The following is a 15,266-nucleotide window of genomic DNA, read 5'->3' on the forward strand; positions in this document are numbered from 1 at the left end:
ATGTTATAGCTTTTTTCCTTATACTATATATGGATAGTATAACATAATGGAAATTCTGAAGTAAATTTTACAAGACTTAGTTAATTTGAAAGTACAAAGTTTCACCTGATGAAATGTATGGCCACTCTATTTCAAATGTCATTGTTATTGCCTACAATACATTTTATGATGCTTCCATTCATCAGAGTGTATATCTATACTTATATGTGAAGTACTCAGATGTTTGTAGCTTATTTAATCTCCATGAGAGATTTTTCTCTCCCTGGTACTATATCTTTTAAAGAAAACATCTGAAAAATTTACACTTATTATCGTGAAGGAAGCTTTTCTGAAGAAATTCATCTATGTCTCCAAATATATAGTAGGCAATTCATCGAAAACTAATTTGAGAAGATTTTTTCAAAGTCTGCCTGATTAAACATGTTAATATGTAATCAGCTCCACATTAGGTATCATGAGAAAAGAAAACAAAAAAAAATGTAATATATTGCAAACTTTCCTATGGTCAAGGCTTTCCAAAATTCTCACATTGCCTGTATAATTTGCTTTAAGAGTGACTGAGAAACTTCTGCAATATTAGAATAATGAAGTAGTATAAAATCACCAGGACAGAGAATAATCATGAAGGAGTGATGTCAGAATGACTAAAGGAACATTGAATGAATACATTTTGAAATTTGTAGAAGACTGGATCAATTTCTTAAAATTTTAGAATGTAGGGAAGAGATAAGGGAGGTGTCAACTACAATAATGAATTGGGGGTTTGAAGCTCTACATTCAAACACATAAGCTGATTTTAAGGAAGAAATTTGTAACTGTAGAGCTGCTCAAAGCAGGCATCAGCTTCTCCAGGAGGTAGTGAAATTACAATCAGCAGAAGTATCCAAGCATATTCTGGACAAGCACATGCTGGAGATTTGGAGGACAGTCAAGCCTGAAGCTGAATGCTTTACATGATCCTTTCAGCCTCAAGGGATGATTCTATAACTGAGTAGGGATTTATTGCTTAGAATCAAGGGCTGTACTATTTCGGAGATGATTAGCAAGCCACATAGACTGCAGGAATTGGTGAAATCATTGGAGAAAATTTAATCTAGACTGAAACACACATAGCATCTATGTAGGAAGAGACTAAGTGGGCCTTGTTATTATTGCAGAATTGGAAGACAAAAGGCACAGGCATGCACACAGGTGTGTGGAGTGGGATGGGAGTGTAAGTGGAGAAGTGGAAGTCTCACAATGAGAAATGAAAATTAAAAAGTTTTGTGGGAGGCCTGGGACTAGACTGTGAGGGAGCCCCCTGGAAGAAGTGGCTACTGTTGGGCATACTGACATCAAGTAATGAAAGCCTTGGACTGGACAGTGTCAGTCGAATTAGAAAACCTGTGAATAGAAAAAGAGGGGAAAAATTAAAGAAGACAAATGGTTTTAGACCTGGCTGGGACCACTTGACAGAATCTGAGATGATATGAGAGTAAAATAAAAAGACAGTTTACTGAATTTTCTCGGTTTATTTTTTTTAAAGCAGTTAATCAGTTTATTTTTTCATTTACTTGAAGTGGAACTAATTTGCCTGTTAGAACTCTTGTTTATCTTTTCCCTCTCTCTACCTTCATAATTGCATATAAATGATCCTTAGGAGTGAAAAATGAGATACCCCAATTCCTTTTGGCTTCCTTAAATCTTAGTGAAAGTTTTCTAAGACAATTTGCATCTTGTGGCCAAGTTAAGCCTCTGGGTAGTTTTGGTATCTCTGAGGGAAATTAATTTATCTGAAAATGATTGTTGCCTTCATTCTTGGCTTCTTGTTTACCTTGTGGTCACAGAATAGGACTAAGAAGAATTCAAACCTTGCCTTTTTTGCTGTCTCAATTTCTTGTAGCCTCTTCTAGACTTCAATTGACACACTAATACTCACATGCTATTTAATTCTAATTTTTTTCAGTTTATCTTCTAGTTGAGCAGTAGTGACTTTTCCCATGTACATCCTGGTCTGCAATTAATTTTACTCCACTTAAGAGGCCGTGTTCTATTCAGTAGCTAATAGCTATCGCTCTGGTCAGGCTCACTTTTCCTTGGGCCTTTGGATTATTCTTGCTCATGCATTATATTTTTCCTTCATGGATTTATAGAGAGCATTCTGCTCATAGCTTTTGAGATAAAAATCTCTAACCATGTATCATGGATTATAAGGTTTATCTTTTACTTTCTGGCATTTTGGATATGTGTATGTGTGTAATAATGAACGTGAGAACATTTAATCAGGAATACGTAAGAAACCTAAAAATTAAAGTCTTTTTCATTAATGTTGCGTAGCTTTCTATGTAAAGGGGCTACATGTTTTACAGATACAATGCATTCTTTTCCTTTAATAATGTATAATCCCTGGGTGTGACATCTATAGATTACATAATTGATTATAAATGAATAATGTGTGGAATCTTCTTCAGCTTCCTTATCTATCCCTAGAGCATGACTGTAGAAGCCTGGCAATCATAGAAGCTCAAAGACAACTTCTTATTAATATCTGCGGCTGACCAAGTTACTGCTCTCTGTGTACATGAAATATGTGCTCACTGTTGGTAAAACTGTCCAGTGTGTTTTCTGGATGCATCCAGTTTGGTGCTTTTTAGGACCTTCTCAGTTAACTCCTGTGATCTGCATTAGAGCATGGGGTTTTGACAATAAATAGACAGAATATTTATAAAACCATTTTATTGTGCAATAAAATATAGATATTGAAAATCGCCCCAATATAAAGACTGTTATGGCTCAATGAATTTTAATAAGGCAAAGGCCACACCAGTCAGGAAAGAAACTTTGCCTGCCATTCTTGAGGTTCCTCCCATGTATCTATGTCCAGCCACTGAGCTATTTCCCTAAACCTACAACTCATCTGAAAATGATTTTTTATATATGCATGCCTTGTCATTGAGCTTAGTCTTATCTATTCTTAAAAATGTATTTTAATTGTTTATCTGTCAGTTTGCCCTTCATCTCTCTCTGTTCCTCCCAGTTTGTCTGTTAAGGAACGCAGGCCTTTTGATGTCTAGTTTCACAGAGTCTGTATTTTCCTAGTTGCATACTAATATCCTTTTCTGTTGATCAACATGTTCCCTTCTTCCTCTGAATTTTCTGCAAATTAGCAGCCAGAGCCAGGGTCAAATTTGATCCTTTGGCAACAGTGTAGGTAGCACTTGGTGTAATTGTAGGAGGTATAAAATGTGTTGTCTTTCTTTATGTGATCTTGGCAGCTGCTGATGTTTAATGCCAATTTTCTTTTCTGGAGGTTGAAAAATGTGATATAGCATTATTTTTCCTTTTGTATCATTTCTTTTGTATTTGTTTAGTCTATATAGTCCTCCTTATCTACTATGAGGTCACCCAGGATTACAGTTCATTAAGAACAAAAAGATAAACAAGCCAATCTTTATTTACCAGTTTTCAATATGCATTGGTTCTCGATCAGTCTCCAAAAATGACTGATTTTTTTTTCTTTAAAATCATTATGAACTTGTGAATTTAAACATATTTAATGGACTTCAAGTCAATGTGATGTATTTAATATTAAATACAAATCTTAAAACTCAAGTTATCCCATTTTTGGCCACTGGGCCTTTTCACCGTTGCTACTGAGTTCTTTAGACATTACTTTGGTAGTCTTTGAGAGTTTTCTTGCTACCTGGTTTTTGAATGTTCTCTTGTCCTTTCTAGATCTTTAGTCTTTTTTCATGATGCCTTGGTTTGCTTTAGTGAGAAACTGTATTGCAAGACAGAAATTTTCAGTGAATACAGATCAGACCTATATACACATACACTAAAAGATAAAAATGCCTAAAGCATTCATATTGATATTTCAAATTCAAACTTACAGATTTTTCACTTAATTTTTTATGTTTTATAACTTCTGTGTTATAACTTTTTTTTTCTACTTTGATGTTCTTGGCTGTTAATAAGCACAAGGAAGATAGGTTTAGAACATCTCATAATTACTCATTTGTTTTATCTCATATTATTTGGAATACTTAAAGCTCCATTGTAAAATACAGATACATACATATACATCATGTATTCTCTTCTTTACCCCTTATTTATTCCTAGTTCTAAATGTAACAATATTTAATGTGTAGTATTATCCCTATGTCATGTCTTCCCAGTAATATTTGCATTTCTGAAATTCATTTTCTTTGTTTTCCTTTTTTGTTTTAAAATTTTATTATTTTAAATTAAGACAAAAACATAAACTTTGTATTCCTAACCATGTATATATTTCAGTAGTGTTAAGTATATTCACATTGTTGTGCCATTAATCTCCTAGCCTTTTTTAACCTTTAACATAAGACTCTCTCCTTTGAAGAAGCAGTCCATTTCTCCTTCCCCTCTTCCTTGGGAACTGCCATTATAATCTCTTTTTATATGAATTTGACTTCTTTGGGTATTTCATGTAAGTGGAATCAGACGTCACATGTCTTTTTATGGCTCGATTGTTTAATTTATCATACTCTCTTTCAGAATCATCTGTGTTATAATCTATGACAGGATTTCCATCCTTGTTAAATTTGAATAATATTTCATACATGTATGTACCACATTTTATTTTTTATTTTGTAAATTTTAATTTTTAATTGACCCAAAATAGTTGTACATATTTATGGGGAACCGTGTGATGTTTGATACATATCTACGTTGTATAAAGTTCGAATAGGGGAAGCATATCTATCTTCTATAGATTTATCATTATTTTATGGTGAAAACTTTCAAAGTCCTTTCTTCTGGATTTTTTGAAATACACAATCCAATATTACTAGATATAGTCATCCTGTTGTGCAATGTTAAACCAGAATAATGTCTCTTAACTGTAACTTATTACCTATTGTTGACCAATATTTCTTACTCCTTGCCCTGTTCTGTCCCCATAACTAACTACTCTTGTTCCCCCGACTTCTATGAGGCTATTTATTTATTTATTTATTTTAGCAAATGTTTAATTCTGCACCTATTTAGATTTTTCATTCATTTAGTTTTTTCATTTATTCTGTTAATGTCTTTTATGTTTATTGATTTTTGTATGACACACTATCTTATCATGCCTGGGATGAATCTCACTTGATCATGCTAAGGAGTCTTCTGAGTAATGTTGTGTGGTATATTTCTTTCTGTTCTTGGTTTATTTCTCTTAATGTGATGTCTTCCAGTTCCATACATGTTGTCACAAATAAAAGGATTTTCATCCTTGTAAATGACAGATGAGTGTTCCATTGTGCATGCGTGCCATGCTTTCTTGACCTGTTTATTCATTGACTTGTACTTAGGTTTATTTCATTTCTTGGCTGATGCTATAATTCTGCAATAAACATGGGAGCACAGATGTCTCTTTGGCATATTGATTTCATTTTCTTTGACTATTGATTTCATTTTCTTTGCCAGAAGGGGGATTGCTAGATCATATAGTAGATTATTTTTAATTTTGGGGAGAGCTCCATACTTTTTTCTATAATAGCTGTATTAATTTATATTGCCATCAACAGTAGGTAAGGCTCCTTTTTTTTTTTTTCCCTTTGATTTTTGGCCAGTGTTTACCTTTTGCTAATCCCAACTGGTGTGAGGTGATACCTTTTCTAGTTTTGATTTACATTTCTCTGATAATTAGTAATGTTGAACATTTTTTTTCTTCTATCTATTGACCAATTGTATACCTTCATTGGGTATACTATACTATATGATTTTTAATATACTATATGATTTTTAATTCCTTCTTTCTGATTTCATGCCCTTTATTTTTTTCTCTTGCCTGATTGCTCTAGCTGGAACTTTCAATGCTGTGGTAAATAAAAGGGGTTGCAAGTGTACATCTTTGGTTTATTCCAGATAGTAAAGAAAAATTTCAACTTTCCTCCTTTGAGTATGATGTTGGCAGTTGTCTTGATAATGTTGGGGTATGTTTTTTTTCTGTATTTAATTGTTGAGCTTTATCAAGAATGGATATTGAATTTTATAGCAAATGCATAATTCTGCACCTATTTAGATGGCCATACAGTTTTTTTCATTCATTCTGTTAAATGTCTTTCATGTTTATTGATTTTTGTATGACAGAACCATCTTATCATGCCTGGGATGAATCTCGCTTCATTATGCTAACTAATGAGTCTTCTTGATGTGCTGTTAGATTCCACTTGCTAATACTTTGTTGAGGAATTTTTTTTTTCCCTATTTACATTATTCAGGGCTATTGGTTTTTTGCTTTTATTTCTTGTCTTACACTTTCCTGGTTCTGATATCAGGGTAGTACTTATTTGAAGAATGAGTTTGGAAAAATTCCCTCCTCTTCAATTTGTTTGGAATTATATGAGAAGAATTGGTATTAGTTCTTCTTTAATTATTTTGTTGAATTAGCAGTGAAGCCATCTGGTCCTGAGCTTTTCTTTGAAAAGAGACTTTATTACTGATTCAATATCATTAATCATTTTTGGTCTGTTCACGTTTTCTATTTCTTCATGATTCAATTTTGGTAATGTGAATGAGCCCAGGAATTGGCCCTTTTATTCTAGATCATCAAATCTATTGCCATATTATTCATAATATCTAATGGTTCTTTGTAATTCCTTGGTGTCAGTTAACATGTCTTCTTTTTCACATTTGATTTTGTTTATTTCAATCTTCTTTTTTGTTGTTCCCTTAGTCTAACTAAGGGTTAATAATTTTGTTTATCTTTTTGAAAAACCAACTATATGTTCGTCTCTATTTGATCTGTTTTTGCTATAATCTTTTTTTTTCTTCTACTAATATTTGAGTTTGGTCTGCTCATGGTTTTGCTCTTCTTGTGAAGCATCTGGAGGTTGTTTACTTGAGATTTTATTTTGTTTTATTTTTTGACGTACACTTTGACTGCTTCAAAATTTTATCTCTGCCTTTTTTTTTTTTTTGGTGTGTGTGTGTGTGTGTCTGTGTGTGGCTTTTTTCCTGTATCCTGCAGATTTTGGTTTGTTGCATTTTGATGATCATTTATCTCAAAAATTTTAGTGTCTTTCTCAATTTCCTCATTGATCCATTGATTGCTGGTTTATTTGAATTATAGATGGATTTCAGTTTTTAAAAATTTAATGAGATTTGTTTTGTGGCCCTTCATCTTATCTAACCTAATAGTGTTCCATGTGCTGATAAAAATGCTGTATATACTGCAGCTGATGACTGCTGGTGGGAGTAGCATTGCTTCTGTTCTTACAGGTTGAAAATTGGCTACCTCCACCTATGATACTTTTGGTGATTATGCATAATCACCCTAATCTTTCACATTGTCTTTCTTTACATTCATTTTTTTACATTCATTTCCTTACATTCATTCCTCATATTTTCTTCTGTTATTAAGGCTTGCTGACAGAGTCCAGTTTTTTTCTTTTAGATCATAAATTTTTTTCTAGACATGAAAATTATTCTTTTCTACTCATGTAAACTTTCTAATTTTATCAGAATTTCTAATACTGTCAATCATTGTGCATTACTATTCTTGGGTAATATTCTTTAATTATATAGTAAATAAACTTTTTTAGTGTAGAAATTTTTTATTATAACTTTTATTACTCTTTGTGTTCCTTTGCTTCTGAAGACAGTCCGCTCATCTTGTGATTTTCTTTTCATTTCATTATTGGTCATTTACTCTCAAATTGCTTTTATTTTCCATATTCTTAAACTCAAATTATCTTATTTCATATTCTGATTTGCTTAAGGAATCAACTGTTGAATTCAATCCACTCAATCATAATTTCTAAAATGAGTTTTTTTGTTCATTTCTATTGTTTTGTTTTCTTGTTGCTGAGTTTCATTTATTCAGTTTTACATTTTTCTTTTATCTCATCATTTTCTTAATATTTTTAGCTTATATTGAAATATTAATTAGATTCTGATCTATTTTGTACTGATAATGATCTGACTTTATTTTATTAACTCTAGGATAATAATGTGTTTCTCATTCTTTCTATCCTAAAGTAAATTTGTATAGGATTTGATTTTCATAGTTATAAATTGTTGGTTTATATGAAACTATAATTGAGGTTTATACTAATTTGCCTAATTTTATAGATTTTAGTTATATTAAAAAAATATAGTAGGGCTGGGGTATAACTCAGTGGTAGAATACTTGCTTAACATATGCAAGGCCCTGGGTTCAATCCCTAGCACTACCAAAAAAAAAAAAAAAAAGTTTCACAACAAATAAGGCCACTTTCTTTCTGAGATTTACCCCTTTACCACCACCACCCCTTTTGTCCATCATCCTCACTTTTTTCTGAACATTTTTTCTCATTACTCCCTCCCATTATCTATTTCATGTACCACATTCAGAAAGACTGAAAACTGCTAACTTTCCAAATCCTCAAGACCGAATGGTTAATTACATTGCTCTTCTTTTTCTACTCACCTTCCCTTTTACTGTGAATTGTATAGTTTAATTCTAAACTCATATGGTTGATTTTTTCCTTTTTTTCCTGGTGCAATAAATTTGACCAAGAGTGTACCTGATGGTGGTAGTGTGAATCTCTGTTGCCATATCATATTATGGAGCATCAGTCTTTTCTACATCTCTATCAAAATACGCAATGCTGTTAAGTCTAATAAGATTAAAGAATAAATTCCAGAAAATCCAGAACCAAATCAGGATGCTCAGCCTTAAAAATGTGTTTCTCCAGAACAAGTTCTGCTACTGAAATTATCTCTTTCAGTGATCAGAGTTCAAGCAAGTAAAGCAAATTTATTACAAGAAATTGGTTTATATGATTGCAGGGGTTGGCTGGTAAAGTCCAAAATCTGTAGGGAATATCCTTGGGGATAGCAGGCTGGAGCTCACAGCACAGATTGATGCTGCTGTTCATGCATGGATTTTTGTTGTTGTTGTTATTTTAATTTAGAGAAGCATCAACCTCTACTTTTAAACCTTTCTAGAATGTATATGTTATCACAGGCAACATTTAAATGTAATATATTACTGGAAGCTATGTAAATAAAGCAATGCATAACATAGTAGATTATAATTTCTCAGAACAGTCCATTGATCATGTCTTAGCAGCAAATAATCAATTCATTGAATTGGACCTATGATAAAAGGGAAAGAGTCAGCTTTGATTTAGTTTAGAGGAAATACTGCCAGATTTAGAGTCATCAGTCCTAGTTTTGATATTTTGTTCTGCTATTTACAGGCTGTATATCTCACTTGTAATCATTATGAACCCAGATAGTTTCTTCTTTAAATGAACATTTACTATGACATGATGTATATATGAGAGAGAAGGGCCAAACTAAAATGATAGCTGACATAATTTCAGGTACAAGGATGTGCTTATCTAAGTGATTATTGAAGATATCATGACTATAATAAATTTTACAATTATTTTATTTGAGGAAATCCTCTAAGTCTTAAATGGAGTTTAAGAGATATTTCTAGGAAATATGCTAAGATAATAACTTATACAATTTGAAGGATTTACATGATTCTTTTCACTAAAATGTTCAGTGAATTTAGTTTATTTTCATAAAGTATTTGAGTACTTTCTAAATAATGATAATGAGAAAATATGTGTAAGTGAAACCTTAAATCCTGCCTTCTAAGATTTCAGTATACAAGTGACAAAAAGAAACATAGAAAATAATATTAAAAATTCAAGATACCAAGGACAATTAAGAGTTTCTACCATAATTTTGGTGGGTATCTTGATCCAATATCACTGACTCGGCCATCAGGGCAAGAAAGGGAAGAGTCTATACAACCTGATGGAAATAGGACATGGAAGTAGAGAAGACAGAGCCACACCAAAATTGATGTCACTGTGGAAATCAAATAGAAATGTCTAAGAGATGCTAATTTCTGGGGACAAGAATTTTTTTATAAGAGCAAATGAAAAAATTCATCCAAATTCGGTAATAAAGAAATAGCACAACTCCAATGTTAGCCATTAGTTTGCAAGAGAGAGTTAAAAGAAACACTTTTGAGTCTAGTGAAATTGCTGGTTATAAAGCCAAGGGACAGAAAGTGAGGTCTCACTAATAGTATAGAGGACTGAACGTTTGGAGCAAAGAAATAGCATGGGCAATTGTGATTCGGAAGGAATGTGACAGCATAAGAACCTGGATGTTATAAGGTAGTGCTGTAAGCTATGTTGGGGTGAATTTGAAAACCCCTGAGAATTTCCACAGGACTGTGGTGGGAAGGTAATTGGGTCTGTGAACATTCACCGCGATGGGTATGATAATTGGGCTTGCTGAGAATTCTAGAAGTTGAGAGGTAGTTGGGTGAGAGTATGGAAGAGGGCTCTGCAAGTTAGAAACTGGGATAATGGTAGTTCTCTCTGATTGAGGGGTTACGTACTCAGAGAACAGGTCCTCACCACTGGGATTAGTATTGTGAAAGGAACGCCGATTAAGGTAAAAAGATGGAGTACTAGTTGGGTTTAGTAGCCTACCCTGTAACCCCAGTTACTCAGGAACCTGAGGAAGAAGGATTGCAAATTTGAGACCAGCCTCAGCAAGAGTAGAAGGGACTTAAAAAGGCATAGTGTTTAAAGGCTTAGGTAGGTTTGTATATCTGCAGAGGAATCCAGTGGGCAGAACAGGCAGCAGGAGTTGGCTTGGCTGGCAGAAATGAAAAAAAAAAAAACATAATAATAAGCAACAGAACTAAAGGTAATAGAGGGCGAGGGCACAGTAGAAGGACACATGAGGAAGACTAGACCAGGGTGTGTAGAAGAGGCCAGAATGCCACGTTGTGGTCTACCTTCCTATTAGAAAGATTGTATGGAGATGATGAGCTATGGAAGAAAAATACAGTCTGAGATTTGCATGTGTAATGATTTTTTTTTTAATGTGGTTTGTGAGGAAAGAGAATTTAGGCTGATTTATGGATTTGTATTTCATGGCTTTTGAACATAAGCTGCTTTCTCTTATTATTCAGGAGGATGAGTAGGAGTTATTGTTAAAAAATTCATGGAATGGGTGGGTAAAGAGAAGAATCAAGAAAACACTCAGTGTATAAAAAAAAGGTACAATCACATTGGGATTTTGTTTCCTTAGGTGTATATGTATGTGTATGCATACAAATTTACACATATATAAATATAGAAGTTATACATTTTATCACAGTTGAAAATATATAATGTATAATATGCACATGTATAATATCAGATATGGAGAAATATTATATGTAGAGTGCATTTTATGATTTAGAAAAAATTATTACCAGACCCTGGTTTTGATTCCCAACACTGCAAATAAACCAAACAAAAACAAGAAAATCATTAAAGCAGTACACTGCCATCTTTATAACATACAAAAACATCAAAGAAAACATTTTTAAAATGGTTATTAATGTACCCCCAACCTAATTTAATAGGCCTGCACATCTTGTATATGTGTCTTATACCTCTTTTTCAAGGAATATTTTGAGATTCATACACACATTTATAATAGTACTACTCAGTGAGATGTTGGAGCCAGTGAGCACCAGAGAATTGTTAATTTTCAGAAATATTGAGAGACAAATGACATCACATTGAGAGATTGAACTTTGCCATGTGGGATTATTTGCACCCCAGAAACTGGCAAATGCTACAAATCATAACTTTATATTTTTGTTTGAAGAATTAGATATTCCATATTTTACCAACACATAATTGGTCCTAGTTTGCTTAGTTTAACTGCTACTTTTTTGGATGAGTAAAACGCATAAATATTTAGATCTTTCCCACATTGAACTCTTACAAATAGTGCTGAGTTCAACATTCCTGTATATATCTCCTTGGTCACATTCAGAAGAATGATTTAAATGCAGAAATCTGGAAGTGGAATTGTGAGTGCTGAAATTTTTACATTTTCAACTTTTCTGAATAACAAATCATTTTCTAAAATCATTCCAACAGTTTAAGCTGTGACCTGTAATTTATTGTTTTTTGTTTCCCATATCTAGTCCTCTGAAATGATATTTCAAGTGTTATAAAAGGGTACCAGGGATATTTAGCATTTCCCGGACAGGAAATGAGGTTGAAAGTCATGACCCATTTCTTTCCAAGAAAAATTATGGCTTTTTGTTTTATTTCATCTGTCTTTGACATATAGAATGTTTAAAATTCAGATTTATGATCTCCTTACATGAGTATTAGACATACACATTTTCTCTTTTTATAGCCTGTCCATTTTTTGATTGGGTTGTTTATCTTTTTTCTTATTGAACTATAGAAGATCTTTACATATCCTGGCTGTTTATCTTTTGATGGTTATTTCTTTGACAAATATCTTATCACAATTCATGGCTTGCTTTTTTTTCCCACTCTATTTATAATGTCTTTCAACATATAGAAGTTATAAATTTTATTATACTTGAAAATTGCAATCATTCCCTATATAGTTTATGCTTACTTGTTTTGTGTTAGGTATCCTGATATCATGAATATGTTTTCCAAGTTTTCATTTTGAAAGTTGACAGGCATGCTTTTAACATTTAGGCTCTTTTGATTACTTCTGGAAAATGTATAAATTGGCTGTCATTAATGCCAAAGAGATAGGAGCTTGCAAAGAATAGAGATTTTGTGTTGACTCTAAATTATTCATCAGTCATAATTGTCATTCTGTGGTAAATACACGTTTCCTGTTTGGAATGAAGAGATGCATCCTGATCTCCTATTGAAACAAAGAGAACAGCACATGCAGTGTATTATAAAGGTTAAAAGAAGGTGGTACATACCCTTTGGGAGGATGGGGATAGTGAGTGACTTTTACTGGAGTCATTAACTCTTGTTAATTAATAAATAGCAACTTTTTGGAAATCTGAGATAGTTACTAAAATCATGTCATGCTTAAACCCTTTAAAGAATACCAGTGTTTATATCCATTTCCTGATTGAATGACAATGGTAAAAAATTATGGATCCACACAGACATTTTCCTTCTAATTTAGCAGCAAGAATAATTTATCATAGATACTGTTTACTAAGATGCTTTGGATTTATAGAAAGGTGAAGAACCTGTTTTTAAAGATTGGTTTTTGTTTGCAGAGACGAAATGGAGAAGATATACCTGTAGCCCAGACTAAGAACATCAATCACAGAAGATTTGCTGCTTCCTTTAGATTGCAAGAAGTGACAAAAACTGATCAGGATTTGTATCGCTGTGTGACTCAGTCAGAACGAGGTTCTGGTGTGTCCAATTTTGCTCAACTTATTGTGAGAGGTAAAATTGTTTTCACTTCATGAAATTTCATGTCTTTATTAGAAATAAAAACAACTCTGTACACATTTTGATTCATTTTAAACCACAGTGATTTTCATGGCAAGTCAGTATAAAAATCATGTCATTATAAAAGTTCAGATAATGTATTAAGTTACAATTAAGATGCTATTTGCAATGTTTGTCATGAAGTCTGCAAGTGTTTCTCATCAAAAGGGATGTGCTTTATAATGCTTTAATAGGACAAAACATTTTAAATATCTCACTCTGTATTACTATCATACGTTCACATTTTAACATTAGAACCATTTTTTTTCTTGTTTAAATCCTTTATGCTGATATTACTGCAATGACTTGTTGTGTTTTGATGCCCTGTGGCAGTGAGGTCAAGGTCAAAGGTTCTATTCTGATATAGACCTGTATAGTTTACTGGTATAAAACCCCAGTATTAAATATTTACTAATTATGGTCTCCTACTCAATCTTAAAAAATTAGAACTTATTACAGGAATGTGAAGGATTGGATGTATCAGTATGTATCTGTAATGAATCCTACGAAATAATGCAAATATATAAAACATTACATTTAATCAAAATTTACTAAGTCCCTGTTATTTCCCAGGCATTGTTCTACCCCAGAGGATATGATTGTAAATGAAAACAAAGTTCTACATTGGATTAACATTTTGTTACTTTTAGCTACCCTTTGTACAAAGATATTGAAAATGCCCTGTCAGATCCTGGCAAGTGTTATGAAGGAAAAGACAGAAAGTGATGGAGATTGATATTTTAGTTACAGTGATTTAGAAGATGTCCTTGAGAAGGTGACAACTGAGCTGAAACCTTAAAAAAAAAGAAGACAACGACGACTTCAGCTATATAAAAAATTTAGAGGAAAAGCAGCTTTGTTGAATAGGGTATCAAACATCAGTCAATATTGACACAAATGAAAATAATGATGCATTTCCTAAGTCTCTCCGTGGACAATTTTAAGAAATTATAATAAAACCATCTGAACTGGACTGAGATTTTTGTGAAGAATCTGGGAAGGCATTTGTGAATGAGTAGGATCTGAAGGCTGAGAGAAAGTTGCCCAGATGAGGGGTATGGATATTGGGGCAGTGGTAAGACCCAGAAGCACCAAGGCCTAAATAGCCCAGCATATGACAAGGTTCAGGTGCTGGAATGAAATATATGCTATATATCCATATTCAAATTACTCTATTTTATAATACTTGACATAAAATGACTTTTACATGCATTATTTCACGATTTACTTGATTTTAATATTTAACCTTTGGTAATTATAGAAAGAAGGAAATTGAAATTCAGGTTATTTGAGAGTTTGCCCAGAGCCACAAAAATCTAATAATCGATGCAGCTAGAATATACATCCATGTTTCTTATCTTCGAACGGCGAGCTCTTTCTTTTCCAATTCAGTATTCTCTCATATTAACATTATCAAATAATCCTATTAGCCTCTTTATATACCTCTGTTTTAGGAACCATGAGAGCTCATTTTTTTTTAAATGTTTATAGGCTGAAAATTCTCTGATATCTCCATAGTCAGGTCATATCACCTGCACAAGTTCATAGAATTACAGCCTCATTTATTAAAGGACAACAAAATACGATAATACTTGAATCTAAGGTTCAAACAGAGAAACCATTTATCTTGTGTTCATATATGAGTATATATTCACCTTTGTGGAATTTTGTTCCAGCTTTTCTAACTAAACTTGAATTTAACAGCTGAAGGTATCCTTCAGGGCGATTATTGTGCTGTGGCTACAGAGATGAGGGTGTGTCACTGGATCACCATGCTTCCCTTATCCCCAAAGTGTTATATGAGCTCACCCAGCATGCAGCCATGAAGGAAATGCTGTCGTGACAGTGCATTTTGAGTGCTTTTAGATACTTTTGCATAATACCTGTAGTTACATATGCTAGATTGTATTGTATTACATTATGTATAGTTAATACATAAGCTTTTTTTAGGAAATAGAAGAGAGTATTGATGTTTTTATTCAAATTTCCTCCTTATTTGTCCAAATCATTCTTTTG

At 32.9% G+C, this 15,266-nt stretch overlaps 1 protein-coding gene across 15 annotated transcripts in view; it reads left to right on the plus strand.

Moving 5' to 3' along the window:
• Positions 1 to 15,266, plus strand: part of Ptprk (protein tyrosine phosphatase receptor type K) — a 522,697-nt gene that overhangs the window by 265,998 nt on the left and 241,433 nt on the right. For all 15 annotated transcript variants that reach the window (XM_078019195.1, XM_078019197.1, XM_078019198.1 and 12 more), the window contains exon 6: positions 13,031 to 13,205. In XM_078019195.1, coding sequence (XP_077875321.1) covers positions 13,031 to 13,205 — 175 coding nt within the window. The remainder of the gene's footprint in view (positions 1 to 13,030; positions 13,206 to 15,266) is intronic.

This window comes from Ictidomys tridecemlineatus, chromosome 8 (assembly GCF_052094955.1).
Source record: "Ictidomys tridecemlineatus isolate mIctTri1 chromosome 8, mIctTri1.hap1, whole genome shotgun sequence".
NCBI lineage: Eukaryota > Metazoa > Chordata > Mammalia > Rodentia > Sciuridae > Ictidomys > Ictidomys tridecemlineatus.